This window comes from Pocillopora damicornis, chromosome 13, assembly GCF_964200805.1.
Source record: "Pocillopora damicornis chromosome 13, jaPocDami1.2, whole genome shotgun sequence".
NCBI lineage: Eukaryota > Metazoa > Cnidaria > Anthozoa > Scleractinia > Pocilloporidae > Pocillopora > Pocillopora damicornis.
The window spans coordinates 19,394,334-19,419,951 of record NC_142682.1 but is presented as its reverse complement, the minus strand read 5'-3'; the positions used below and the strand labels follow the sequence as shown (position 1 = coordinate 19,419,951).

At 38.5% G+C, this 25,618-nt stretch overlaps 1 protein-coding gene across 1 annotated transcript in view; it reads left to right on the top strand.

The window, feature by feature from the left end:
* The window catches only part of LOC113681915 (nuclear pore complex protein Nup98-Nup96), a 26,146-nt gene extending 528 nt beyond the window's left edge, over positions 1-25,618 (top strand). Inside the window, exons 2-41 of the mRNA XM_089191531.1 lie at positions 18-100; positions 879-923; positions 1,368-1,541; positions 3,418-3,558; positions 3,808-3,921; positions 4,577-4,626; positions 4,718-4,825; positions 5,829-6,012; positions 7,308-7,495; positions 7,854-7,994; positions 8,109-8,136; positions 8,376-8,630; positions 9,369-9,429; positions 10,032-10,155; positions 10,613-10,693; positions 11,190-11,252; positions 11,364-11,471; positions 14,036-14,424; positions 15,246-15,406; positions 15,729-15,871; positions 16,043-16,156; positions 16,527-16,625; positions 17,024-17,186; positions 17,506-17,856; positions 18,241-18,668; positions 19,260-19,416; positions 20,135-20,242; positions 20,341-20,471; positions 20,572-20,751; positions 21,141-21,310; positions 21,388-21,451; positions 21,625-21,827; positions 22,064-22,219; positions 22,594-22,723; positions 22,877-23,000; positions 23,159-23,247; positions 23,946-23,996; positions 24,182-24,285; positions 24,554-24,617; positions 24,940-25,618. Of these exons, the coding sequence (XP_089047657.1) occupies positions 40-100; positions 879-923; positions 1,368-1,541; positions 3,418-3,558; positions 3,808-3,921; positions 4,577-4,626; positions 4,718-4,825; positions 5,829-6,012; positions 7,308-7,495; positions 7,854-7,994; positions 8,109-8,136; positions 8,376-8,630; positions 9,369-9,429; positions 10,032-10,155; positions 10,613-10,693; positions 11,190-11,252; positions 11,364-11,471; positions 14,036-14,424; positions 15,246-15,406; positions 15,729-15,871; positions 16,043-16,156; positions 16,527-16,625; positions 17,024-17,186; positions 17,506-17,856; positions 18,241-18,668; positions 19,260-19,416; positions 20,135-20,242; positions 20,341-20,471; positions 20,572-20,751; positions 21,141-21,310; positions 21,388-21,451; positions 21,625-21,827; positions 22,064-22,219; positions 22,594-22,723; positions 22,877-23,000; positions 23,159-23,247; positions 23,946-23,996; positions 24,182-24,285; positions 24,554-24,617; positions 24,940-25,089 (5,655 nt within the window). The 5' untranslated portion in view covers positions 18-39 and the 3' untranslated portion in view covers positions 25,090-25,618. The remainder of the gene's footprint in view (positions 1-17; positions 101-878; positions 924-1,367; positions 1,542-3,417; positions 3,559-3,807; positions 3,922-4,576; positions 4,627-4,717; positions 4,826-5,828; positions 6,013-7,307; positions 7,496-7,853; positions 7,995-8,108; positions 8,137-8,375; positions 8,631-9,368; positions 9,430-10,031; positions 10,156-10,612; positions 10,694-11,189; positions 11,253-11,363; positions 11,472-14,035; positions 14,425-15,245; positions 15,407-15,728; positions 15,872-16,042; positions 16,157-16,526; positions 16,626-17,023; positions 17,187-17,505; positions 17,857-18,240; positions 18,669-19,259; positions 19,417-20,134; positions 20,243-20,340; positions 20,472-20,571; positions 20,752-21,140; positions 21,311-21,387; positions 21,452-21,624; positions 21,828-22,063; positions 22,220-22,593; positions 22,724-22,876; positions 23,001-23,158; positions 23,248-23,945; positions 23,997-24,181; positions 24,286-24,553; positions 24,618-24,939) is intronic.

The window sequence follows — 25,618 nt, the reverse complement described above, 5'->3', positions numbered from 1 at the left end:
GTTTTCTGCTGCCTCAGATTGCAGTCGAGACCCTTAGAAATGTTTGGATCTACAAGTAGTACACCTTTTGGTACCGGCAGTACCTTTGGAACAGGGACAAGTATGAAATTATTTTGCCCTATGTGTGATCTATAATGATGTTATTTGTTCAGATTGATGGAAGTTTAACTGTACGTGTATGTCAGTTTTCAACCTTGTTTTCGATATAGTTTATTGTGAGCTAAACAAGGTTTTTGAAAATAGATCCGTTCTGAATGGAACTTTCAGCTCTCAAAGGTCTTGGTTATCGGTGTCAGACTTATTTTCTCTTAAAATCCCAGAATAATTTGCGTTTTAACTTCTCAGGCTTTATTATTTTGTCAATGGCACGTGTTAAGATACTGAAAGTTTATTTGCCATCCTAGATAGTAACCTTACTCACATTGTTGATCATATTCTAATAGCCCACACCAAAACTGTTTGAAAAAGTTTCCCTTTGAGTTGTTTTGGTATGTGGTTAAGAATGCAAAACACAGTGATTTAAACCTTTGGGGCCAGTTATTTATACATAGATTAGCTGCTGTTTAATAAAACCGTGTCCTATACCATCCTAAATTTAGCTAAGCCATTTACCTGTACATTTATTTTTGTGAACAGTGTCAAGAAGGCCAAAAACTAACAGTGGAAGGCCATATATTTAATTAAATCAACCTTATTAAAGAGAAAGCCTGGGGCCCTTTGGTTGTAATTTTTCCTTTAAGTATCACTGCTGATTCAAACAACAAGGTCATGAGAATGAAGGAAATGATCACCAACTAAAGCTCATTATTGTGAAACAAATTATCCTTAGGAGATGTCAGGTGTAAAGTGTTAATGTTATGATACCTTCATTTTTACAGCTTTTGGAGGCCAGACTAGTACAGCACAGTTTGGTGCAGGTGGAGGTTAGTCTTGAAATGCACATGCAATGGGTTAATGGTGTTATTCTGATCTTCAATTTTATATGAAGTTTTATCAGATTATGATGTGCTATATTGAAACAATAATTATTTGGCCTATACAGTGAGTTAATTAAATGTCATCCACTCTTTCTGTGATTATTTGCATGGATATGTACATATTTTGTGGTCAAACTTTATCCAGTTCCTGTAATTCTTATTCAATAACTGAGCTTTTTTTAAGAACTTGAGTTACGTATATTGCTACTGCTGTTTGGCCTGAGAGGTTCGTAAGAGTATGATTTTGCAGGTTGGAACTTTCTGTGTTCTGTTGTATAGAATCAAATTTGTTGCAGTTCAAAAACCTGCAAAACTTTTTTGCTACATAGTAGGTGTTCTATTTTTTAAACCTTTTACTCTGTGTAATACTGTTGTATCATTTTTATACAGGTACTGGTCTTTTTGGAAACAACCAAAAACCATTGGGCTTTGGAAGTACATTTAGTCAGCCCCAGGCCTCAGGGACCTCAACATTGTTTGGAAACACAAATACTGGAAGTATATTTGGAGGAACTGGAACTACCACTGGAAGTATCTTTGGGCAACAACAATCCACTAGTCAACGTGGGTTTAAACTAGGCTATTCTTAGTGCAATTTAGCATGATATCGGTCATCAGACATCCAAGGCTGTGCTCTAAGGAAAATTTCAGGGAGCCCTTCGGGCTCCCAAGCGTTTTAGCTTGGGTGCCCAGGCCTAAAAGATGGTCACCCAAATCAAAATTTGGGGGAGCCCTTTGGGCTCCCAAACATTTTAGCTGAGGTGCCTGGGCCTCCTAGTTGGTCGCCCAAATTAATAAATCAGTCAGTTAATTATTAAAAATTAAACAAACTGTTTTCGTAACAAGTCAAATAGAACTATGTGCATTTATTTATTGTTTTTATGTTCATGAAACATCGTATCCTTTGACCTCCTGAAAACCTATTGGTGAAATGTTCAAGACAAATGAGCTTTTTGTGGATTTGGTCGATTTTATTTTTAGTGCGTGATACGTAATAACTTGTCACGACACCAAGGACAATGCGGGACTTATAGAGTTTATACCCATTTCTAAAACAATCACAAAAAAAAATGTATCTTTTCTTTTTTATACATCGTGTTTTACTGGAAAAACAATCTTAAGTTATGTTTTTGCCTCGCAGACACGGCAGTAAAAAGCCGGCTAAAATATTAAATTAGCATAGAAGAGCGACTCCCGTGTTTATTCAGCGATTTATTAATCGCCGACCGTACTTTACACCTATCAGAGCAGAAGTAACAACTTCTTTTGAAAAACTAGCTGATGAGCCATCCCAATTTAAAGGAAAAATTTTAATGCTATTGGAAAAGCTGTTAAAATCGAAAACTGTGCAGCTAGTCAAGTTCAAAGTCAAGGATTATGCTACATGTGAATTCACGTGGAACGACCTTTAAACATCAACGTGCGCCCGATGGAACAACATTTTCTTTTAAAAGAACGACTCCCGTGTTCATTTAGCGATTTATTAATCGTCAACCGTACTTTACGCCTGTCAGAGCAGCAGTAACAATTGCTTTTCAAAAACTAACTAACGAGCCATCCTAATTTAAAGGAAAAATTATAATACTATTTGGAAAAGCGGTTAAAATCGAAAACTGTGCAGCTTGTCACGATCAAAGTCGATGATTATGTTACACGTAAATTCACGTCAACGCACGCCTGATTGAACAAAATTTTCTTTTTTTTTTTTACTGTAAATCAAGAAACCAACACCAGCCAGTCGCCCGGCCGGGCGACCAAGGAAATATTTTCAGTCGCCCGAGGCCAAATGTTAGTCGCCTCAGGCGACCGGGCGCCGTTAGAGCACAGCCTTGGACATCACTTTGCCACAGTCTTGTTTGGTGAACAACCTTGTGTTGACAAACAAAGTAATTAATATGACCCCTTAAATTCATATCAAAGCAAGACAAATGATCAAGGTATATACATGACCAACAAACACAGTTCACCCATGCAACAAAAGAGTGGCACACAAGGCGCAGCCAATTGTCCATATTTTGTTCTTACCCTATTCTGACATTTTCTGTGATTCACTACTGAACAAACCCTCAGCAACACAAAATATATTTGTTTTATGTAATTAAGAAGTAAAATTTTTTAATGGTGATGGGATCCCTGTTTCTGTTCTTTAACACTTTAACTCCCACGAGTGACCAAAAGAGAATTTCTCCATACAGTATCAATACAATATCAACCAGATAAGTGATGAGAACAAAGAAAAATATCAATTTGGGGATAATTAGTTGATCCAGAACTAAATTCTCTCAACTAACATTATAAGAATTGAATGGTTCACTGTAAGGAGAATTTTAAATTTGATCTGGGAGTTATTAATAGACCAGAAGTAAGAAGTCATCAAAATGAATGCATGATGCAGCTTATTATATAAATGGAATTATTTCTCCTGTTGAAACTTTTGCAGCCTCCTTTGGTGGTTTTGGAACTACTGGAGGTGGTTTGTTTGGCAGTACAGCAAAAACTACTGCAGGGACAAGTGTTTTCAACACAGGTGGCCAAACAACTTTTGGTTCCACTGCAACATCAGGATTTGGATCCTCAACAGGTCAGTAATTGAGCTTAATGCCCATAGTATGTAGAATCTCTGAAGAATGATTTTAGATCAGATCTCAGGAAGAAAAGGATAAATCCAGCTGATTATTAGATGGCAACATGACGTCATGTTTCCCAATCAAGTTTTAGGTCACTTGGCCAGTTTCTTATGCTGTTTTTATAACATTGCTAAATGTATTTTGTCGTCAATTTTCTTTATCCTTATTTGTTTTTTTTTGGGTTGTCGTTTTTTTGTCATTAGGCTCCAGTTTGTTTGGGTCCAATGCTACAAAGAGTACTGGATTGTTTGGAAGTACACAAGCTGGCTCCTCATTATTTGGGCAAACTTCTGCAGCTAATACAGCAAGCTTTGGAGGTGAAACTAACAAACTATTTGATATTTAAAATGCAAGTGTTACATGATAGTATTTGTATCTCAATTCTTTCACTGTTTCAGGGTATGCACTTTTGTCTTTGTACATTCATGACTGGCATAAATCCACAAAGATCCTTGAAAGTACAAGCTTGTGCTTGTTGGAAAATATTGCAATTGATTTGTGTCACTTGAGTCTCGCAGCCAATAACATCACAACTAGACTGACCAGTCATCTTACACAACTAATAACAACTCTTCACTTGACCCTGATGTCAGCAACTTAGCACAGGTTGTTGAAATATCAGTTTCCACTGTGGACAAGAGGGTCAGTCAGGATTACCCTCCCTTGCTTGTACAACCAGACTGCCAATCACTTTTGTGTAAGAAGACTTTAAATTTAAGTTGTAGTTCTTAACACAGTGTGACTGTGGATGATCACTCCAAGAGGGTTTTTAATGGCTTAGTTACTTTTAATTTTGTCTGGTAGGGAATCAGTGAATTAATTAGCTACATTGCTTGAAAAAGTTTGGGTTTGAGAGTGATTCAAATTTTCTCTCTTTATCCTAGAATGTAACAAAGCAAAACCAAAGCAGTCTTGTTTTTCTTTTGATTCTTAACTGGAGATTTTTTCTCTTTTGTATATAATTCACTGCAGCGCTGGGTACTTCTGGCAACACAGTACTTGGAACACCTGTAAAGTTCAATGTAAGTTATATTTTCATTGTAGCTGATCAATTTCTCTACATAATCTTGAAGTAGTGAAGTTTGTTATTAAGTGAATGACTCCTTTACACAGGTTGTTCCAGGAACTGATAGCATGGTTAAAAATGGAATTACCACCAATATTAGTGTCAGGCATCAATGCATCACTGTCATGGCAAATTATGATAAGAAGAGTTTAGAGGTAGGTTATCAAAAGTTGCACCCATATTTTGAGATCACTTCTATAAAGGTTTCAATCTCACTTGAAAGTAGGACTTAAAAAAAAAAATCCAAATGTGTTGCTGAATTTATTTAATAGTCTTTTGTGCCCAGTAATAAAACAAGCGCAGATAATGATTAGGTATTGTTACGCATGACCATGTACTCATGTGAGCACCAAGGAAACCTTTTTGTAAATAATAGTGGAGCTCGCAGAGCGTAGCCCCATAATCATACAAAATAGTAGTAACCCATCAAGCCGAAAAAATTTGGATGTACGACCGTATGACCATATGACTGTACAAGGTGCTACTTTTAACATGCGTGGTCAACTGTACCATGGGTATGCCAACGCCACGGCTTTGTAGTCCAGTGGTCAGTGCACTGGACTCTGAGTCGGACTACCCAGGTTCGGGGGCAAGGCGTTGTGCCCTTGAGATGTGCAGGAAAAAAAAAAATGTGAGCTCCACTTTTAAGCTTGGCTAAATCTATATATTAGCTTTTAACAATTCTTCCAGTTATTAAGTGTTCTCCACCTAGTACTGATAATCTGTGAGTCCTAAACTCTTTTTGGAATATGCAAGTCAAGAGCCTTTCGTTGGCACAAAAATTTTCTTAATCAACGTTTCCTGCTACAGTATATTCATGCATGATCTTAAGCACTTATTGCTTGGGATATTAGTGTGGCTAAATGCAGTTAAGGCTTAAATGTAGCTTGGAACAATGCTGGCTGGTAATTTGTTTGGTTTCCCTGATAGTTTTCAGGTACACATTTATACTTGTGGGTGTGTAGAGTAACAATAAAATGTAATTTGTCTGCCCAGAACATGGCACAAGGAAGCTTTTGGCTTTTCATTCAGAACTCAACACACCATAAATTAAGCTGTGTTATGTAATACAGGGATTGTTTTGTTTAATATAAAGTAGTGCTATACAGTGGTATGGCTGAGAAAGTGTTCATTGATGGCTTTCTTCTGAATTACCAGGAGCTAAGAATTGAAGATTATGACGCTGGACGTAAAACAGGAGCAACTGGAGCAACTGGAGCAACTGGCTCAACTGGTTTTCCAGGTCTGGCCGCGAGTTCAGCTGCAGGAAGTCTGTTTGCAAATACAGCTTCCACAGGATTTGGTGCTGCACAGAAACAAGCAACTGGGTTTGGAACTACAGGTCTGTAAATAGTTGTGATATTACTAGAGTCATGTTAACTTAAAGATCTTTAGCCCTTCATTTCCCATTCCAACATCTGAATTGTGATTTTACTTTTTAGCTCTGGTTTGTTTTTTCTACAAACCAGTGTAGAGTTTTGCATTGTATCATTTAAATATAGGCAATATCTTCTACTGTAGATAAGTTTGTTAATCTCAATACAATGTACCAGTTTGCTGTATGATATACTGATAATTTGCCCAGAGAGTATACCTTACAAATTTGGAGAAGTCGAGGTATCACAGAAGGAAAATTAGTGTTTTCATTTAAACTGAGATGGTGTAAAAATTGTGCATGCTACCCTGTAAAAGTTTACATTTTCTTAAAGCTTAATGAACACTGGTTTCAGATATGTAATTTTTTCTTAATTTTTACCATTGAACACAATGGGAGCTTATTCATTCACACCAAGATGACGCATTCTAATCAATACATTTCTTTTTAATCGGAGAGTGATTTGCACACTCTGAGGAAAAAAAATTGTGTCTGGGATTTGTATTTTAACCCTTTAAGCCCCAGTAGTGACCTAGACAGAATTTCTCCTTACTCTATTGGTATGATATCAAGCAGACAAGTAATGAGAATAAAGAAAAATATCAACACACATAAATATTGGTTGATCCAATTCCAAATTCTTCAAACTAACATCACATGAATTGTATGGCAGACAGTAAGGAGAATTACTGATGAAATCTTGGGAGTTAAAGGGTTAACACCTTGTTATATTTTTTAATTATGTTTAACTTCAAAGTAGCACTTTTGAGCAAAGTTTTCACTGTAGATGCTATATCTCAAGAAAAAAGGGAAAAAATGGAAAATTGGGACACTTTTTTATAATTCTGCCATGATCTCCTAACTGTATGAAAACTGACCAAATATCAGCCAAGAATAAACTCTTCAAAGATCAGATACAAAATATGATTAAACTATGAAACTATTAAACTACAGAAGATGTTTCGCAGTTACTACTTGTCAACTTTAGAGCAGCTTAAGCCTAGATTTTACAAATGCAGTATCACTAGAATCCTACTATTGAAAAGCGTAACACTAGACTGCTGGTTATGAGCATCAGAAATTACCCTTGCTGCTCTTTTTTTGTTGCTTAAAAACACACCCTAAATTCTCCTTATCAATGTAAATTGGCCACCACAAAGAGTTTTAAAGCTGACATTTTGAGCATTACCCTTTTTCATAGAAAACAGTAAACAATTATTGATCCATATATGTCAGAAACATGGTTTAGTTTCATTTTGCAGGTGTGTTTGGTGCTGGTAATACCACAACCTCTGGTCTGTTTGCCCAACAACAACAAACAACTGGAGGGCTCTTTGCTCAGCAGAAAACAGGGGGACTGTTTGGGGCTCAAACATCAAGTGCTGGTGCCCCTGCATTTGCTACAAGTTTTGGTACAGGTGTCTTTGGACAGACCTCCAGTGGACAGACAGTAAGACTTCTCTGTTTTCTATTTTTGCCGTAAGAAGCTACTGCAGGCAGTTTTCTCCTTTACAGGTGGTAACCAGTAAAACTTATTGCCTATGTTACCTCTTATTTTTGTCTTAAATCGCTTGAAATTCTTGGAAATTCAACAGGTGAAGGATTGCTCTACTGGTTTGAAAGTTTCTTTTACCTGTCATACTTAAAATAAGGGAGAAAACTCATTGGTCAGGTACATTTACATCAGAGGGAGCATAAAAATTATCATCCAAACATACCTAAACCATGCCCTTGGAGTAACAGTTTTGTGGTGTTGATTTCTGATCTTGTTGTTGATTTTTAATTGCGACTTTTCTCATTAAATTTAGACTCAGTCTGGTCTCTTTGGCGGAACATCCACATCTACTGGCACTGGTTTGTTTGCAACACAAAGTTCAGGTTTTGGCCAAACACAGACTGGAACAGGGGGACTTTTTGGACAAACAGGATTTGGGCTGGGTCAGCAGCAGGTTAGTTCTCCTAAAATCTAAAAACTCAGTTAATATTCACCTATAGCTTTGCCAAAAATTCACAATCAGAGATTAAGGATTAAATTGACATTGGTTTTTTTTGTTTTGCGTCAGTCAACAGCATTTGGAAAACCATTTGGTGGTAAGTACAGTGTACATTTTATGTCTAATTCTTTGCAACCATATGATGTGGAGTTGAAGGAGTAACAAAGGATAGACTAGTTACTCATCCAGAAGAATTAACAATGCTCACAGTTACTAAGTGTTATGGATTAATCTTCTTTTTAAACTGTACATTTTTGTTGTCATGTGACAATGTGTGTAAATATGTAACTTTAAGAACTACAGCATGACTCAAGCCTCAAATTTTTCTTGTGTTAGCTTTGGGTACTGGTGCAACTGGAACTTTGTTTGGTGCACAGAATAAACCTGCAACAGGTTTCAACTTTGGAGCCAGTGCAGGAGGACTAGGAACCAGTGCATTTAATACTGCAACAAGCCAAGCTGGAGGACTTTTTGGTGCCAAACCTACTGCATTTGGGACAGGAACAGCATTTGGTACTAATACAGGCACAGGATTGTTTGGAACCACAGGCACCCTAGGGGCAGGAACAGGATTGAACACAGGGACACTAGGTACTAGTAAGGAGAGCGCTGCTGACAGTACTTGTTCACTTTTAAATGTTGATCTTGTTTTATGAAACAACTGACAGGGATATCAAACATGCTCTGATTCGTCAATTACGTCTTGAAACAACTGAAACCTGGATCATTTTTGTCATTATATTTATGAAAGCAGTAGACAGGGATATTGAACATGCTCTGATTGGTCATTTGCATCTTAAAACAACTGAAACCTGGGTCATTTTTGTCATTATATTTATGAAAGCAATAGACAGGGATATTGAACATGCTCTGATTGGTCATTTGCATCTTAAAACAACTGAAAACTGGATCATTTTTGTTATTATATTTATATAAGCAGCAGACAGGGATATCAAACATGCTCTGATTGGTCATTTGCATCTTAAAACAACTGAAACCTGGATCATTTTTGTTATTATATTTATATAAGCAGTAGACAGGGATATCAAACATGCTCTGATTGGTCATTTGCATCTTAAAACAACTAAAACCTGGATCATTTTTGTCATTATATTTATGTAAGCAGTAGAGTGTTGGATTGAGGAGAAACCCATTGTTTTCATTGTTTTTCTTTCTTGCTTGATTGTTATGGTGGTAAACCCATCAGAAATGTGGTCTGTTGATTATAAGAAATGCAAGCTTGCTTACTGCAGAGAGTGTAAAATGTATACTGAAGAGTACACAGTGGAACTCGCTTTTTTTTCAGTTGCATTCTTCACTTTATTTCAGGTACTTTTGGCACCCTAGGCGCTCAACAAACAAGTTTGTTTGGAGGAAATGCTTTAGGAGGGTAAGAAACTTCTTTTCTAACAATTATTGTAATGCAGTCTGAAATATTTGTAGTGTGCTGTGAGATTTGTCTTGTTGCGTGATGTTCAATGTACATGAACATGTACATGCAGAAGTAACATACATGAAAACTGACCACTTGCACTGTGAAGTTGTAGTCTATATAACCCTTGATGGTTCAATTTTTTCCTTGGTTTAAAATTTTGAACACCAGCCTATTTCAATTTTTCTCTGTCTTGTATACATTTTTTATCAACTGAACAGAAATTTCAACAACAACAAAATAAGAACTACCAAGCGGCAGATTTTGCTAGCAACTCTGCAAAGCTTTTTGGTTGCTTCAGTTGTCAGTTTCAGATACAACCATGTAAACCGTACTGTCTACCTCCTAGGAGTTGTCATCCTCTCAGGAGCCTGTATTGGTGTCTGTTTTTGTTTTTTAACTATTGAAAGAATACCCTATTCAAATTTAAATATCTACATTGCATTTGTCATCAGAATTTTAGGAAAAACTTGTCCTTCTTTTAGTAATTTAATTCATATAAAGCAGCTATTGGTGTATATGCATGTTTGGTTATCATTTGATTGTTTTCCACGTTCTAGCAACCAAAATACAGCATTGACCACTTTGCAGCAACAACAACAGCAAAAGGTTCTGGAGCAACAACTTTTGATCCTGTCAAACTCACCATTTGGTGACTCACCATTATTCCGAAATTCACTGTTGGTAAATATACAGAGGATTAAATAAATTTTCCACATTGAACTGTCCTGCATTTTTTTCTTTTACCTTACCATGTGGGAAACAAGTCATTTTCAAGGGTTTTGCCCTTGATGGAGAGATTCAAAATTTTAGATAATTTTCTAGTTCTTTTTAAAATTTGGTCATGGAAAGGCTCTCCTTCTTCTTCAAACTATGTTTTAGTCAAGCAATCTCTTATATTTAACCAAATAAACTAAGAAATAGCAATATGAAATTTTGATTTGGAGATGGGTAGGTGGTAGAGAAGGTGAAAACCAAGGTAAACTTCTAATGGATTGTGTGGATATCTGGAGGCAGGGTTCCTGAGAATGCTGATTTAATTTTTGCATGTAGAAGAGGGAGGATGCAACAATTCCTCCACCCCTCCCCCCTAGCTCTGCTGTTCTTTGTTATTATGATAATACATTTTACATTCATTTAGGAGAAATCCAAACCAGAAAGGGCCTCCACTGTTACTACATCCTCATTGCAAAAGGTGGTTACTACACCTTCACACTACAAGGTACAGTATTAAATTACTATTTGTTCCAGAGGATATAACATACCAAGCTGCGTAGAACTTTCAGATATAATAAAATGTCAGACTAAAAGTGGCAGTTACAATTACATGTTATCTGCAGTTGGACTGTGTTCCTGAGCAACTATTTCAATGATGTCTCACGACTTAAAAAAAATTAAGAAATATTGTATTATACAATTGTGGCATTATTTTCTCTAAAAAAAGCTGTATTGACTAAAAAGACATTGGATCGCATTTCTGTTTTGTCCAACAAACCACAGTGCAGACTCTGAATGTACTTCAAGTCAAGTTGAATGTGTGCATAATTCATGCATGTAATCATACAGATTTACAACAGACAGCTGTGGACCCTATTCCACAAGTAACACTTTTTGTTATTATTGGAGGAAGGCAGAACCATTCACTGAGATAAAGACACAAATGAAGATTTCTAATTATATAGAAAAATGGAAATATAAAATAATTTGTTCTCTTTCAGGTTTCCCCTCGACCAGCGGCAAGAATAAAACCCAAGCCAATAAACAATCATACTATGAACAAGGTCAGTTATATGGTGTATGATCACTTGGTTTGAATTGTTTTGCCTGGTTTTTCTGATTTAACATTTTTTAGTTTTGTTTTTTGTTGTAAATGTTTTTTGTTTCACTTGTAGTCCAAACTGTTTGAGGGTCTGGAGGAGGACTCTGGTCTTAGTCCTGACACGTTTGTACCCAGAAAGAACATCAAAAAGCTTGTTTTAAAAACCAAGTCAAGCAAAGAAGTAAGTGGAGAGCGATAAGCATCACACAATCTTTGAGTCTCCTAAATATAGGTGTATTTGAAATATGCATGTAGTGTGTTTTGTTTGCAATTTGAATTCAGGTGATAGTAATTAAAACAAGTTTTACTCTTTTTTTCCATTTTGCAGGTTATGTTTATTAAAACAAAATAGAACATATGAAATATTGAAGTCAGATGCAACTAATTTCTTGTAATTAATTTTAACCTTAAACTCCCCAAAGTGATTAATATGAAACTTCTCCCTATAATGTCCAGACATTATTCAGCAAATAGCAAATGAGAATACCCAAATGTATCAGGTAGAAGTTGTCATCCTGATCTAACACCAAATTCTCCTTACTTATTTACAAGGAATTGTGTAAAAGTTGGAGGGGAGAATTAACAATCAGATTTTGGGAGTTAAAGGGTTAGCTTATTTAATAAAAGATTATTGTCCAGGTGGCCAGATATTCTCTTGGAATTCCAACAAAACTTTGTACCCTGCTGCTAAGGATAAAATGATTTGCTTAAAAGGGGGAGATCATTGCACTCGTTTACTTGGTATGGCATTGAAGTATATGTTTGATTCATTCTTATTTCAGTCATTCAAGTATTCTTGTGCAAACCCAACTTGTAAAATGCATGTAACAAGGTTTTTGTTGTTTGAATTGCCTTTGAGACTAGGCTGAGTCTGTATCCATCCTATTTTTTTTAAATTGATATTTATGTTAATGACTCCGAAAAGACTTACTTCCAGCATGGGCTGTTAGACTTGGTATGACTCCTCTGTCATAGATCATTGAATTGCCTCAAAACTTTTCATTGATAGACTTTTGCTGGACTCATTTCTTGTTGATAAATACACAGCTCTTACCAAAGTAACGATTTAAAAACAAGGGGTATAACTGTGCTTGTTTACCCGAAAACTGTCATTCACATTACTTGTGAGCTTCAGGTAATAATATAATAATAATAATAATATTAATAATGTTATTTATCCAGGGAGCTCACATCACCAAAGGTGTTATTCAGTGAGGCCCTGCCAAAAAAAAAAAAGAAAAATGTTAAATTTGAAAGGTTAAAAATAGTTAAAAATACAATATTAAAATGTTCAATAAAATTACATTATAAAATGAGTTAAAAAATTGCGGTCTTCAAGGCTTGCTTAAAAATTAAAAGTGACCTCATGTCACGTATTGACTTGTCAAGACTGTTCCATTCTCCCAGTCCTTGATATAAAAGGCGCTGTTTTCCATAATTGCGCCTAACTCGCGGTAAGTAAAAATTGGATTTGCCACGAGTATTATAAGAATTGATGTCACTGATTAGCTTGTATCAAACTTAAAATCTATAATTCCATTTACATATTTATAAACGAAGACACAGCGGTGAAATAACCTAAGTTTAAAAAGGCCAACAAAGTTCTTCTAATGCCTCTGTAGAAGAGTAAAAACTAGGTAAACCGAGAATAATCTTGGCAGCCTTGTTTTGCAGTAGCTGCAATTCATTCATAAGAGTAGCATTGCTCTTATCACCCCAGATAGTATCGCCATAATCGAACAGCGGGCGCACTAGGCTGTTGTACAGAGTAATCCGCGTTTCAAGTGGCAGTAAATAACTTATTCGTTTCAGCAAGCCAAGTCTTTGATTGATTTTAGTTGATATGGCTTCAACATGGTCACCCTAAGTCATCGTCTTGTTTATGGTTACGCCGAGGTATTTAAAAGTATCAGTGCATTCGAGCGGCGAGTCATCAATAACTACATTGACGTCATTACAGGTGCTAAGTTTCTTTGGACTACCAATTAAAATGAATTTAGATTTAGAAACATTCAAAGTCAGACGATTTGTACTAAACCACGAAGAAAGCTTAGATAGGTCCCTGTTGATAAAATTTCGATCTCGGTAACGCACGAGCTGCTGAAGTAGATCACGGTGTCATCAGCGTAGAGTGTTACCTCACAATGTTCCAGGCACTCGGGAAGATCGTTGATATAGACCAAGAACAACAAAGGGTCGTAATGAAGACCACCATTTTGTTATTGTGCATGATACTAATGCATAAAAACTAAGTGCATTAAGGATGCGTAGTGCAATACTAGGGAATTACTGCAGTGATGTACCAACTATTGCATTATGCTGAAAGGAAGATGGCCATGCAGAAATGTTCGCTTTGAGAAGAGAATAAAAGTGAACCTCTTTTTACAGGAAAGATCTGAGCCTACGCGTTCACACATCTATCACACCTAGAGACTACTGTAGCTTATTTGGCAGGATAAGCTGTTATGACGTTTGGAAGTGACAGTTAATTTTGCGTGATCTAGAAATATTGGGAAAGAACTGTAACGAGTTGCACAAATTGAAACTACAGGAGTTTGAATTTGTGCCTTGACTGATTGTAGGATGTAATGGCTGGCACCTACGTGGTTAAGATGTAGCACACACGGACTTATCTGTTGCCAAGACTTTTCACAATGACAACGTATGGTGTTATAGCTTCAACAGCCTTCTTATTGGTTTTTTACATTCAACTGTGTTCTAAAACTATCTTATATCCTTCTTCAGGATTCACCCCTATCTGTGGTTGACACTACCAGGGTCAAACTCAGCACTTTGGAGAGAGACGACAGTTTGCCAGCAACCAGATCACCCTTACCTCCCTCTCCACCCCCGTCACAAGATATGTCACCTATGAGGTTGTCTGCGACCCCTGCTGGGCTGCAGAGTGGAGAGAGGTCTTCTGACGACAGGGTGAGTACCAGCGCTGGTGTCAGTCCAATGGGAGTGCGGTTCTCTCGTGTGCCAGATTCTGTTGATACCACCATCTCAGAATTGAATGTACGCCGCCTACCAAGAAGAGACGAAGAAGACGGAAGTGTCAAAGGTTCTGTGATTGGTGAGGACAGTTCGTCAGACACTACATCAAGAGACAATGTTGGTGTTGTCTTGAAAAGGTGAGATCCTTTGTCAGTATTTGTTATTATGCACAGGTGCTGTGCTCTGCCTTTTGATTTGTCTCAATCTCGAGTAGCCCCAGGTTCAATAGTGTTTATGAAATTTAGTGGAAAGACATGTTGGTTTGTTGGCCTGCTCTGTATTTTTGAATGGAGACAGCTCATAATATTCATGCAATTTACTACGAAGACTGCTTTAAACACAGACACAGAAAAGCGTTTGTGAAGAGTTGTTAGAATACTGGCACTCAAAAGTGTTTACACAAGTTAGTGCAAAGATTGCTTAGAATACACATATTGAAAATTATTTTTGAAGAGTTGCTTAAATTTATGCACCCAATAGTGTTGATGGAAAAAGTGGTAAGACTGCATAGAATATACAGTCAGCAATGTTGGAAATGCTTGAGCCAAATGAAAGGCAAAACACGGAATGAAATGTTTATTGGAGAAGGGGTCTTCTCATTTAGATTTCAATGTAGGGTGCAGATCTTTAGAGCGCTTTCAGATTGAATGTCGTCAAGCAAAATCTAAAGTAATCATAAAGGCCATTTAGAAGAAAGGGAAATACCTTCAAGGACCAACGAGAACAACCAAACTGCCGTAAGCGCGGGAAAACGACAACAACCAAACTGCCGTAAGCGCGGGAAAACGCAGGGCGACTAAGTTGTGATTGGCTTTAGTTTTGCGTCTTATTGGTAGAGAAAGTGACGCAAGTTCTCTGGACCAATCACAGAGCGAAGTAAAGCGAAACCGATGTAATCCCGGATTACCTTGGATACTCAGTTGATACATGTATGTTTGATTTTCTATCCTGTTATCAGGCTTGAGTATTACACCGTTCCTCCAGTGCAAGAACTTAACCAGCAGATGGACAGTAACGGAGATATATTTGTGAATGACTTTGTGGTTGGCCGCGAAGGTTATGGAAAAGTCAAATTTTACGGCAGAACCAATGTCGCCGGACTCAACCTGGATGAAATTGGTATGTGTTGATATGAAGTCAAGTTTGCTTGGTGTAGTAATATTACTAACAATCAGTTTTTGTTATCTTGATAGTAAGTGCCTTGAACCTGTTAACTTGTAACTCCAATGGATTTGATAAGTAATTCTTCTTCTTGCTGCCGTTTGGGATTTTTTTTTTTCATGTATCTTTTTTAAAAGGATTGCGGATCACAACAAGATGATATTCCTTAATCTGATATTTTTCTGAAGTCTCAGCCCTTGTTTCTTTGATGATGTGGTTATGATGTAAAGAGAGGTCTTGTCTCGATTTGTATTTGTTTTGCTTCGATTTTCCGAAATAGTGTTCTTCAGGCGCCGTGAAGTAGAAGTTTATCCTGACACGTACTTCAATAAACCTCCTGTGGGCGAAGAACTGAACAAGAAAGCAGAAATCACTCTGGAGAATGTCTGGCCAAGTGACAAGACTACTCGTGAGCCAATAAAAGTGAGTTGATAAGGACTGAGAAAAAGATAAATTATAATTTTGATGGTTAATTGTACGCTTTTAAATTACCTCGTGCAGAAACAAATCCAGCTCTTGAGTTTCAATACACTTTTCAAAGTTTTCTAGACTGCTGTTCAGTTAAAAAATACTTTTTATGTTGTATCTCCACAGAGTCCTGAAAGACTCAACCTTCTCGGCTGGCAAAAGCGAGTGGAAACTGCTACCGAAAAACTTGGAGCAACTTTTCTTGATTTCAACCTTCACACTGGATACTGGGTGTTCACGGTAAGGTTTTTTTCAGAAGTGCACAGTTGCAGAGTTTGCAAAGCAAAATTTCTAGGTTATAGCACTTTTTGATTTAGTACGCAAAACCAAAACTGAAGCAATCGCAACAGCCAATCATAGGAAGGAAATTCTCACGAAGAGCCAATGAGATCTCAAAGTTAAGACAAGCAAACCGCTTAAGCGCGGGAAAACGCAGGTGACCAAGTTGCGACTTGTTTTAGTTTAGCATCTGATTGGTAGAGAGAGCGACGCGAGTTTTATGGAGCAATCACAGAGCGAAGTAAAGCAAAACCAATGCAATCTCAATGGAAATTGCTCAGACATACCTCTTATTACTTTTATTTTTCCCAAACTGTTTTTCTTTTAAAAGGTGGATCATTTCACGCGATATAGAATGGACGACGAATTTTTCGATGATGAACAAGCCCAAAAGAAACTGAAGAGGCCTCCATTAAAATCATACTCACAGGTAGAGTTCTAGAACTGTATTGTTATTGCATCTTCATTGTGGGAAATCACGAGGGCAATAATTTGTAGAGCATCGTCCCCTTGATCTAACGTTTGGGGTTCTAGACCTGGCCCAGTCAGTGTGTTGACCACATGGGCAACACAATACGCTCACAATGCCTTTGTCTGCCCAGGAGTATAAATGAATACCGGTAAACTAATGTAGAAAAGAAACAGGGATAAGGGCAGGTGTAATGCCGCGGGCACAAGAGTATACAACACTTCTAGTCCCTTCATAGTGCAGTTGCTAAGCTAACCTTGGACAGCTTTGTAAGTCTGTCTTGGGTGCAGACTTAAGTCTTCACTTAATTATTTTCCATAACCGTGCAGAGGTTTAGTATGATTTGTTATCTCTGTAAGGATCTCGAGGTCTCTATTGAAAAGGAAAAAGAGGAAATCTTTAGACGTCTTCAAGAAAAGAAACAACAGTTAGCAGTTTATGAGAAGAAAAAACAGCAAGCTGCTCTCTCTTCCCTAGACCAGGATAGTGTCATGGCGGACATCGATCAACAAACTTTTCCTGGTATGTTGCTTAAAACTATCACGAATATGCATTTGTTTCAAACGCGCAACTTTCAAAAAAACACGCAACTGTCACTAACGCGCATATGTTAGCGAGTAGTTTTCACGAACACGAAATTGTCACGAACAAGCTACTGTCTCGAACAAGCTACTGTCACAAAGACGCAACTGTCACGCTTACAAAATTAAGGTGGCTCGTGTTCAAATTCAAATTCAAATTTAAATGTGTGGAAATCCAAGGGGAAATCTGAGCCCCTTTACAGAATCAATTTCTTAGGAAATTGCAGTTTCACCTGTTTGAGGATAAACTTTTTTTCCAGAGGAAATGCTCGAAGATCAAATTGGAGATGGTAGTGATGGTGAAGAAGAGGTTGACAGCTCCCCTGCCAGCCATCAGTTGGCATCAGCCCTTGGAATGAATGCACAGAGGATCCAAGTCATGAAAGCATCATTCTTTGCCGATCCGTCTCAACTCGCAGCACCCTTCGCTAAAGATAGTCCCACTGTAGACAAGTCTCTTTTCAGTTCATCTTTATCAAAAGCTGGCCATTTGAAGAGTTCTGTGTATCCACCATCCATGCCATTAGGTCCTTTGTTGTCCCCTAAAGTACAGCGTTCTGTTGATGAGTCCCGACAAATGTCCCAGTCACTGTTTGGCAGCCCCCAGATAGGTAATCTAAAATGTGTTATCAAATTGCATTCTCTCACTTAGGCGCAGAAGTTTTTGCGGTAGTCAGTAAGGAGAATTTCCATCTTGATTGCTGGGTTGTAGAAGGGCTAAAAGGAAGTTCCATTTCGCTCAAAAACTAAGATTTTGCGAATCAGATGTAAATGGAGCTGTAATTTGATTTCCCATAGCACATTTCGAGCGATCAGAAGGGTAAAGATGATTTTGGATGAGTGCTGTAAAACCAAAACCAGAACCAAAGTAAAACGGACAGCTTAACACTTTCACCAGAGGTTAACTTAACTTTTGCTACTTTATATACGATGTATTTCACAGTATATAAATAGGTTAGAATTCTTAATTTGTTACTGTTCATTTTTTTCTGTAGGGGTCTATCCTCTTCGGCACCCCTTGGTGCACGATGCAACCCCAGTAGCCCCTCCCTCACCAATTCAGCTTCCAAGTGCCATCGGCACAGCGATGGACATTGGAATTAAAGTCGTTGGCGCTCGGAATCAGTTCGGTCTTGTCCCTAAAAAGGACTCCCTTGTCAACGGTAAAGAGAACCTTATTGCCGATGCAGGGTTGATGATGGGCCGCTCCTTTCGTGTTGGCTGGGGGCCTGGATTTGTCTTGGTCCATAGTGGTACTCCCTTGGGGAAACAAGAGGGAAAACCAGCCCCCCCCACCCCGGTAGATTTTTTGTCCATGAAGCCTAGACCCAGCAGCAGTGAAGGATCGGCGCCTTTTGTAGTGACAATAGAGAAACTGAACGTAGCTTTACATGACAGTCGTGGCCCAAGTGGTGTTGTGTTGGTAGGTACATCATTAATTGTGTTCGTTTACATTCTCTTTCACTGGTGGCTCATTGACGGAGCATTTTAAAACTGTGTTATTATAAATAAGGGCAGTGAATGGTTTGAACGAGTGCCGTGTGAGGGTAGTGATAAAAAAGACTGTTGTGGGTCACAGTGGTTGATATGAGACAACTTATTAGAATTTGACATTAGACTCAAGGGCAGAGTATAATAGGGTAGTTTAGTGTTATCAACTGAGTTGAAAAGGTAAATTGGCCACCGTAAAGGGTTTAAAAGCTGTCATTTCAAGCGTTAGTTCTTCGTCAGAGCGATTGACGAACGGCTAGCGCTCGAAACGTCAGCTTTTAAACTCTTGACGGTGGCCAATTTACGTTAACAACTCAGATGATAATACAGAATTACCCTGTTATACTCTCCCACCAACGCAGCACCACAGTTTCTTTAGAAAACTTATCCCCTTTATTCAAGTGGAGAGGTGTTTGTCAATCGTGAAATCAGCTTAAAACCGTAAACAACCAACAAACTTAACAGAAAACCTAACTTTATCGATGGATTGAAATACCCCAGTAACAACTGATTTACACTACAGGAGCATGTAAGGCAACAGCATGAAACTGTACTTGAAGCACAGTTACAACACACTGTGGTGTCCAGTGAAGAGCACTGTCCGTTCTTTCAACCTTCCTCTGGTGTCAAAGCTTTGCACCATCACGCAGAAGTCGCCCGAAGGAACAAGGAAGCTACAGGTAACGAATAACGGGTCTTTGAAAGATTTGCGGGTGTTTGCATGATTAACGCGGAGATACGATCTGTTTCGCAGTCTGCAATGTGGCGCAAGGGCTTAATAGGTAAATAACCTCTATTTAGAGTGAAGATCCCACTAAAATTTGCCGCACTCTCAACGTGTGGCTTCGTAACTCAGTTGATAGTTGCGGCGTAACTAGTATCAGGGAGGACTGGGGTCGAATCCTGCGGTATGGCGTGGGGAGGCATGAGGTCGAACTTTGCCGCAGCCTGAACTTTTTTCGAGCTCATTTTTCTGCAATCGCCTAAATTGCAGCTCACTTGCGAAGAATATATTTTCAATTGAGATAGAGCGTTTACCGCTATCAATGTTCCCGTGTTTACATCCCATGAAAACTCTGAAATCAAGCTCCTCTGACTGTAGCAGTATTATATAGCTTTAGAGCAACGTTTATTGCAAACGCGAGCGGCAGAGTTTATCTTTATTTTCGGTCAGCTTTTTTTAGTCCTTGAAAATATCTAACAGGAAAGAAAAATTAGTTATTTCTTCTATTCGAAATAAATGCAAATATTTTCACATCATCGTTCACACAGTAGAATCGAAGATGGCCAGCAAAATTCAGTTATTGCCGTTTGCCGTTCATTTAAATTTGATTACAAAACTCTCTATCTACATTAAAGCTCAACTATTACTTATGCTATTAATTGTGCTAATTTTAGACCCAGGGCCCCTAAGAGATGGAGCTGAACAGATTTGTTTAGTTTGGGACCTGGTTGTTGCGCTTTGGGGCAAACTTACGGAAGACGACGACGACGATGATGATGACAGTAAGTTTTTATTTGCGATTACCTCACGTTCTTTTTTCTAACGTTTGTTCAAAAGTCTGGCCAACTTCAAGTAATTTGCAATTTGGTTATATTCTTAGGCGATATTGGGGCTGAAGAAGACAGAGAAACATATCAGAACCGTGTGGCTAGGAAACAGGCTCTGTCAAACTGGTTAGCTGAGGCTGCCAAAACGAAAATTTCCCAGGAGGTGGATAACGCGAATTTCCAGGTATTCTGAATGTGCAAAGCTTTCTTACCGTGCTAGGCTTCAGCAGTGGCCCTGCCCTTCTTTGTCTAAACTTCCCTCATATCGTCTTTATCCCTTTCAGGAAAGTGATCATTTGAAATCCATCTTCAGCTATTTGACCGGAAAACAGATCAGCCGGGCCTGTCGTGAGGCGCAGCTTCATGGTGATTATCGACTTTCACTGTTGTTGTCACAAGTCACAGGAAACACATTCACCAGAAACTTGCTGTACAAACAACTGGCGGATTGGCAGGAAATGAAGGTGCGTGGGAATCAGTCGATAGAAAATTAAAAAAAAAAAACAACAACAACAACAACAACAAAACAATATTAAAGGAAGGAGAGTTTGCTTCTTGTATATCGATTCTTTTCGAAAGGTAGCCCGTTCAATTCCTTAGAAAAAGTTGGGGTCTAGGCGGGGAACATTCCTCATGTGAAGAATGCAGCCCGGGTACTCGGACACAACATGATACATTGCGAAGAGCTCCTCTCGGCAACCTAGTTGAAATTTCGCTTAAGGAAAGAAGAAAAACTTCGGGTTATCGGGAAAGCTTAGATTGATTGTCCCATATGTTGACGCTTTAAGCAAGTGCGTGAAAGAACACGCCAATGGAATCTATCTTAACATGATTTTGTCCATTCTTTCACCAGGCGGATGTATTTATCAACAGAGAAAGAATTAAAATCTACGCTCTGCTTGCTGGTGTCATGGTATGGGAGATATCTCGTGACCCAGCCAGTCAAGTTCAAAGTCTGATGCGTCAAGAGGTCAACGTCTGTGAGGGACTGGATTGGAAGAGAGTACTGGCGGTACACCTGTGGTAAGCGAGACTGCTTGTTTATAAAACTCCTTTTTAAAACTAATATGTAACAATTTATTTTCCTGTTTCATCGCAAGGTACTTCTGTTCACCAACGTGTTCAATAGCTGATGCGTTGCAAGCGTACGAGTCCTCATTTAAGGTTGGTATCTGCTGTGGATATTTTTTTTAAACAAAATTTTTTGTTAACAAAGCTGTGAATTACTTGTGGAAAAAAAAGAAAATGTTTGAACCTTCTCCTTGGTTATTGGAATTCCTTACCCCTTTACCATTTGAAATGTTGCCTCACACTAACATTTCCTCGCTCGCTCTCAGGGAAGTTCGAGTCACGGCAGATATGGTGCTACTCCTCATCCGCCTTATGTCGAAGAAGACGAAGAAGATGAGGATGAAAACAAGTTTATAACAAGAGATACCTGTTATCACTTGTTAAAGCTCTACTGCAAAAGATCGCACAGACTAGAGAGACTACTATCACCATCAACATCCACTGCTCTGCAACTAGATTTTAGATTGAGGTAAATAGTTTTACTTTTGTTAGTATCATTATTATCATCATCATCATTATCAATACCATCATTGTTTCCTTCGTTAAATATTTTTTAGAGAGGCAGCTGAACTGTCAAACATGCTATTTCAACATGATGTTAGAGGAGAATGTGTTATCGTTTGACCGGAGCCCAAAGTTGGTAGTAAACCTTTGCCCATTTCTTACTCTATCATCAAAAAGTAATGGAAAATGGTTTCTTTTTAGTTGGCATCTGTACCAGGTTCTTTTATCGCTCCACTACACGCATCTTTCCGAGCGACACGCGGCCATGTTACTCTGTGAGTTTGCTGCCCAGCTGGAGGGACTGGGTCTGTGGCATTGGGCGGCGTTTGTCTTGTTGCACATTGAGGAACCAACCAGGTGTGTTCAATATTCACGGCAAGAAGTGTTCAAATCTGTCGATTTAATGGCAGTGATTTACTTGAACATCTTGAGATTCTGTTAAAACAGGAAGGGAGAAGGGTTCTGTGTGTTTGTCGCATTTTAAATTCTACTTGGCTGAAGGCTTTTTGTTTTTTCAGGATTGCGTTTTGACCGAGGAGTTCCTATTGTTCTCGTTCCCCACTGAAAAGTCCCATTTGAATCAGCGACTTCTAAATGTTAAAAACTGGCGCGCGTTTTTTAAGCTCGCTTCGCTCGCAAAAATTAAGCTTAGTTCCTGCGCACGATCAAAAATATATCTTTTTTCTGTTTTATGATTGAGAAATCCTTTCACGTTTCGTTAACGTCATCAGGCGAGAGAATGTGGTTCGGAGCCTTCTGTGTCGTTACTGTTGTGTGTCAGAGGATCATGCTAACTCAGAGAAAGAACGTTTCATGTTGAATAAATTGAAAATCCCTGCGGAATGGATACACGAAGCTAAGGTATGGTGATTTGTTCTGGGAAAAGATCCGTTTTGTTTCCTATGACGAAAGTCTGTGTTAAACATCCAAAGCTATAAAGTGATGTTTTATACATTGGAAGTAACATTGTTTTTTGTTGTTGTGGTTTTTTTTTTTTGTGTTTGTTTTCTGTAGGCCTTGCGAGCGCGCTATGAAGGAAAAACTCGTGAGGAAGCTTTCCACCTAGTCAAGGCTCGCCACTGGAGTCTGGGGCATAGCGTTATTCTGCGCAGTCTCGTCAGTGACGCAATTATTAACGGTAAGACACAAATATATGAACAATATTCGATAGAAAGTTTTGGGGAAAAGCGTTCGGACGTGATACCATGAATTGTGGTGCTACGTGAAACTGGTCATTTCAAAACAACAATTGATATTTAGATTATTTCATCTTCTTTTTTGCTGTTGTTTGTTTAGCGGAATACGACTTTTTAAAAACTTTATTGAAAGAACTGGAAGCACGAGATCGCAGCTCGACCGTGAAGGATTGGGCAACAGGAGGGCAGGTCAGTTATTTATCAATACAAGAACCGAGCTTTTTATTTCCCTTCTTTAGCGTTGAAGTGTTGATTCCTTGCTCTTAAAGACTATAGTGGATGTCGCTTGCGTTGATCCTTCACCCTCCTTTTTGAGGGGTGTGGGGTGTTGGGGGGGGGGGGGAGTGTTGAGGCGATGAAGAAAAGTTTCTTGATCACGGCGGAGGAATCTTCTAGGTTTGTTTCACTAAACAGGACTTTTAAAGGCTTGTGTCTCGTTTTTGAAAGGCTTGTGTATTGTCATACACGAAGCTGTTTGCAGCAAAGTAACGAATTGGTAAATTATATCATTAATTCATGAACAGCTTGTGCCGGCCACTTAGTCAGCGGAAACGGGCCAAAAAGTTGGCGTACGATTGACGACAGGATTAATCCAACTGTAACTGACATTTGTTGCTCGATTGCTGCTTGTCTTTACTGAAAGAGGGCCTAGAACAGGCTGATTGGAAGATAATGTCTTTCACTGGCACTAGTGCTTTGAACTATTGTGAGTCTTTCGCATTTAAATGGCAAAGATTTGCACTGTATGTGAAATACGCACTTTCAGAAAACTTCTTGGCAGTAGAATAAAGATGAAAGTGTATAATATTGCCAAGAATGGTTGCTAATTGACCTCTGAAGACATGTATTTAGGCTGTTAAACACCTACACTTGATTTTGTTGTTTAGGTGTTTCTGGATTATCTTTCTTTGATGGAGAAGTTCCAAGACATTTCAAAGGTAAAAACTGATGTGCGCAGGTTATTTTAGTAGTGATTGGTTTTTTACATACAAGTAATTCTGCACAGGTGAAAATGAGAACACGGAAAGTTTTCTTTAGAATACCACTGAACTGGAAGAATCCAGTATTTTAAGCGATTTGCTATTAGAGCAAATGTCAAATAAATATTTGTTGTCATCTTCAGGAGAACTTTGTGCCAACTAAGTATGACTGGGAAGGCATCTATGCTGAAGTCACGTCTCTTTGTTCGAGGATCAACAGTTTAACATCGGACATACCCAAAGACATGTAAGTACAATATCATTTATTCAGAGTGAAAACCACTGTGTATATGGTTTGTTCAAGAAACACGTGGCGTTGTAGAGGTCAACCTTTTGATACGTAATTATTCTGGCCTGTGATGAGTGGTCTTGTTAACGGTGTTGTTGTCAGTGCCCAGGTGCCCATTTCTCGAAAGTCCTGTTAACTTAACGGAGTCTCGGTAACTTAACAGAGCTTTTAGTTTGTCGCACTGCATTTGCTGATAGTTCTTGTGATGCCTTGTTTGCTATTTCAGGTTGTGTCAATACGACATGGCTAAGATGTGCGCTAATTTCTTGAAGATTGTCTTGAAGGAACTGGTGAGCAAACCCTTTGTTTGTCTGTCAACCCATTTGTTTGCTGAGGTTATGAATATTCTCCGCCCGTTGTGAAAATTTTACTCTATGTTCTCAGAATGTTCATCGTTTGGCGGCATAAATTTTGCATTCGTGGTCTTTGGAATTCTTTTTAAATGCCTTGTAATCATCGGCTGTTTGGGGAAGTAGAAAAGTGTGAAACATTTTCAGAAGTACTCTTTCTTGCTGTTGTGTGACTGGAAACAAAGGTGGAGACACTAGCTATAGGGGAGTCGAAAAAGAATACAGTTTTAGCAGCTTGCTTTTCCTTTTTATTCTCACACAGACGGACCTCACCGATGAAGGAGAGGCCCTTTTGCCAACACATATACTAGTTCCTCACGTAACCAAACTCCCGATGCCCGAGGACTGTACCGTAGAGGAATTACGTCAACTGATTCCGAGCTACATCCAGGAGATCGCCGCTGAGAATTGATACTGCAGGCAGTATACTGTTTTCGTGTGAAGGCAAAGACAGACTTAGGGCTTAAGTTTATGTAAAAGCGTAGCTTTAAAAGCAGCGCAGTTCCGTGTGACCTTTGTTTTCAGGAGCTGTTTAGATGAAAACGGGAAACTGTAAATTTTTTCTTCTAACCCTCTAAGCAATCACTTAACCTTTGCGTGCAGTTTGTCGTAAGAAACTTTTTAGGTTTGAGTCTTGTATCGCATGAACATCTCCTCAAAAGCAGCTTCTGGATTATTCGCGAATCTTTTGGAGTCGTGTCCCTCTAGTTTCTCGCTTAGTGATAGACCTTGAGCGAAAATGGTCTGAACCTTTCCTCCTCAGTAGTCTTTCTTTCAGGGACATTTGCTCCTAAATCCGACCGACTGATAAAAATTCAGTCATTGAGATATATGTTTAAATATCGTCTGTTTTATTGTAATTAATTTGATATATTGCTTGTAATTTCCTCTATATCTGTGACGAGAATTTTGAATAAAATGGCTTGTTCTTTTTTCTTTTA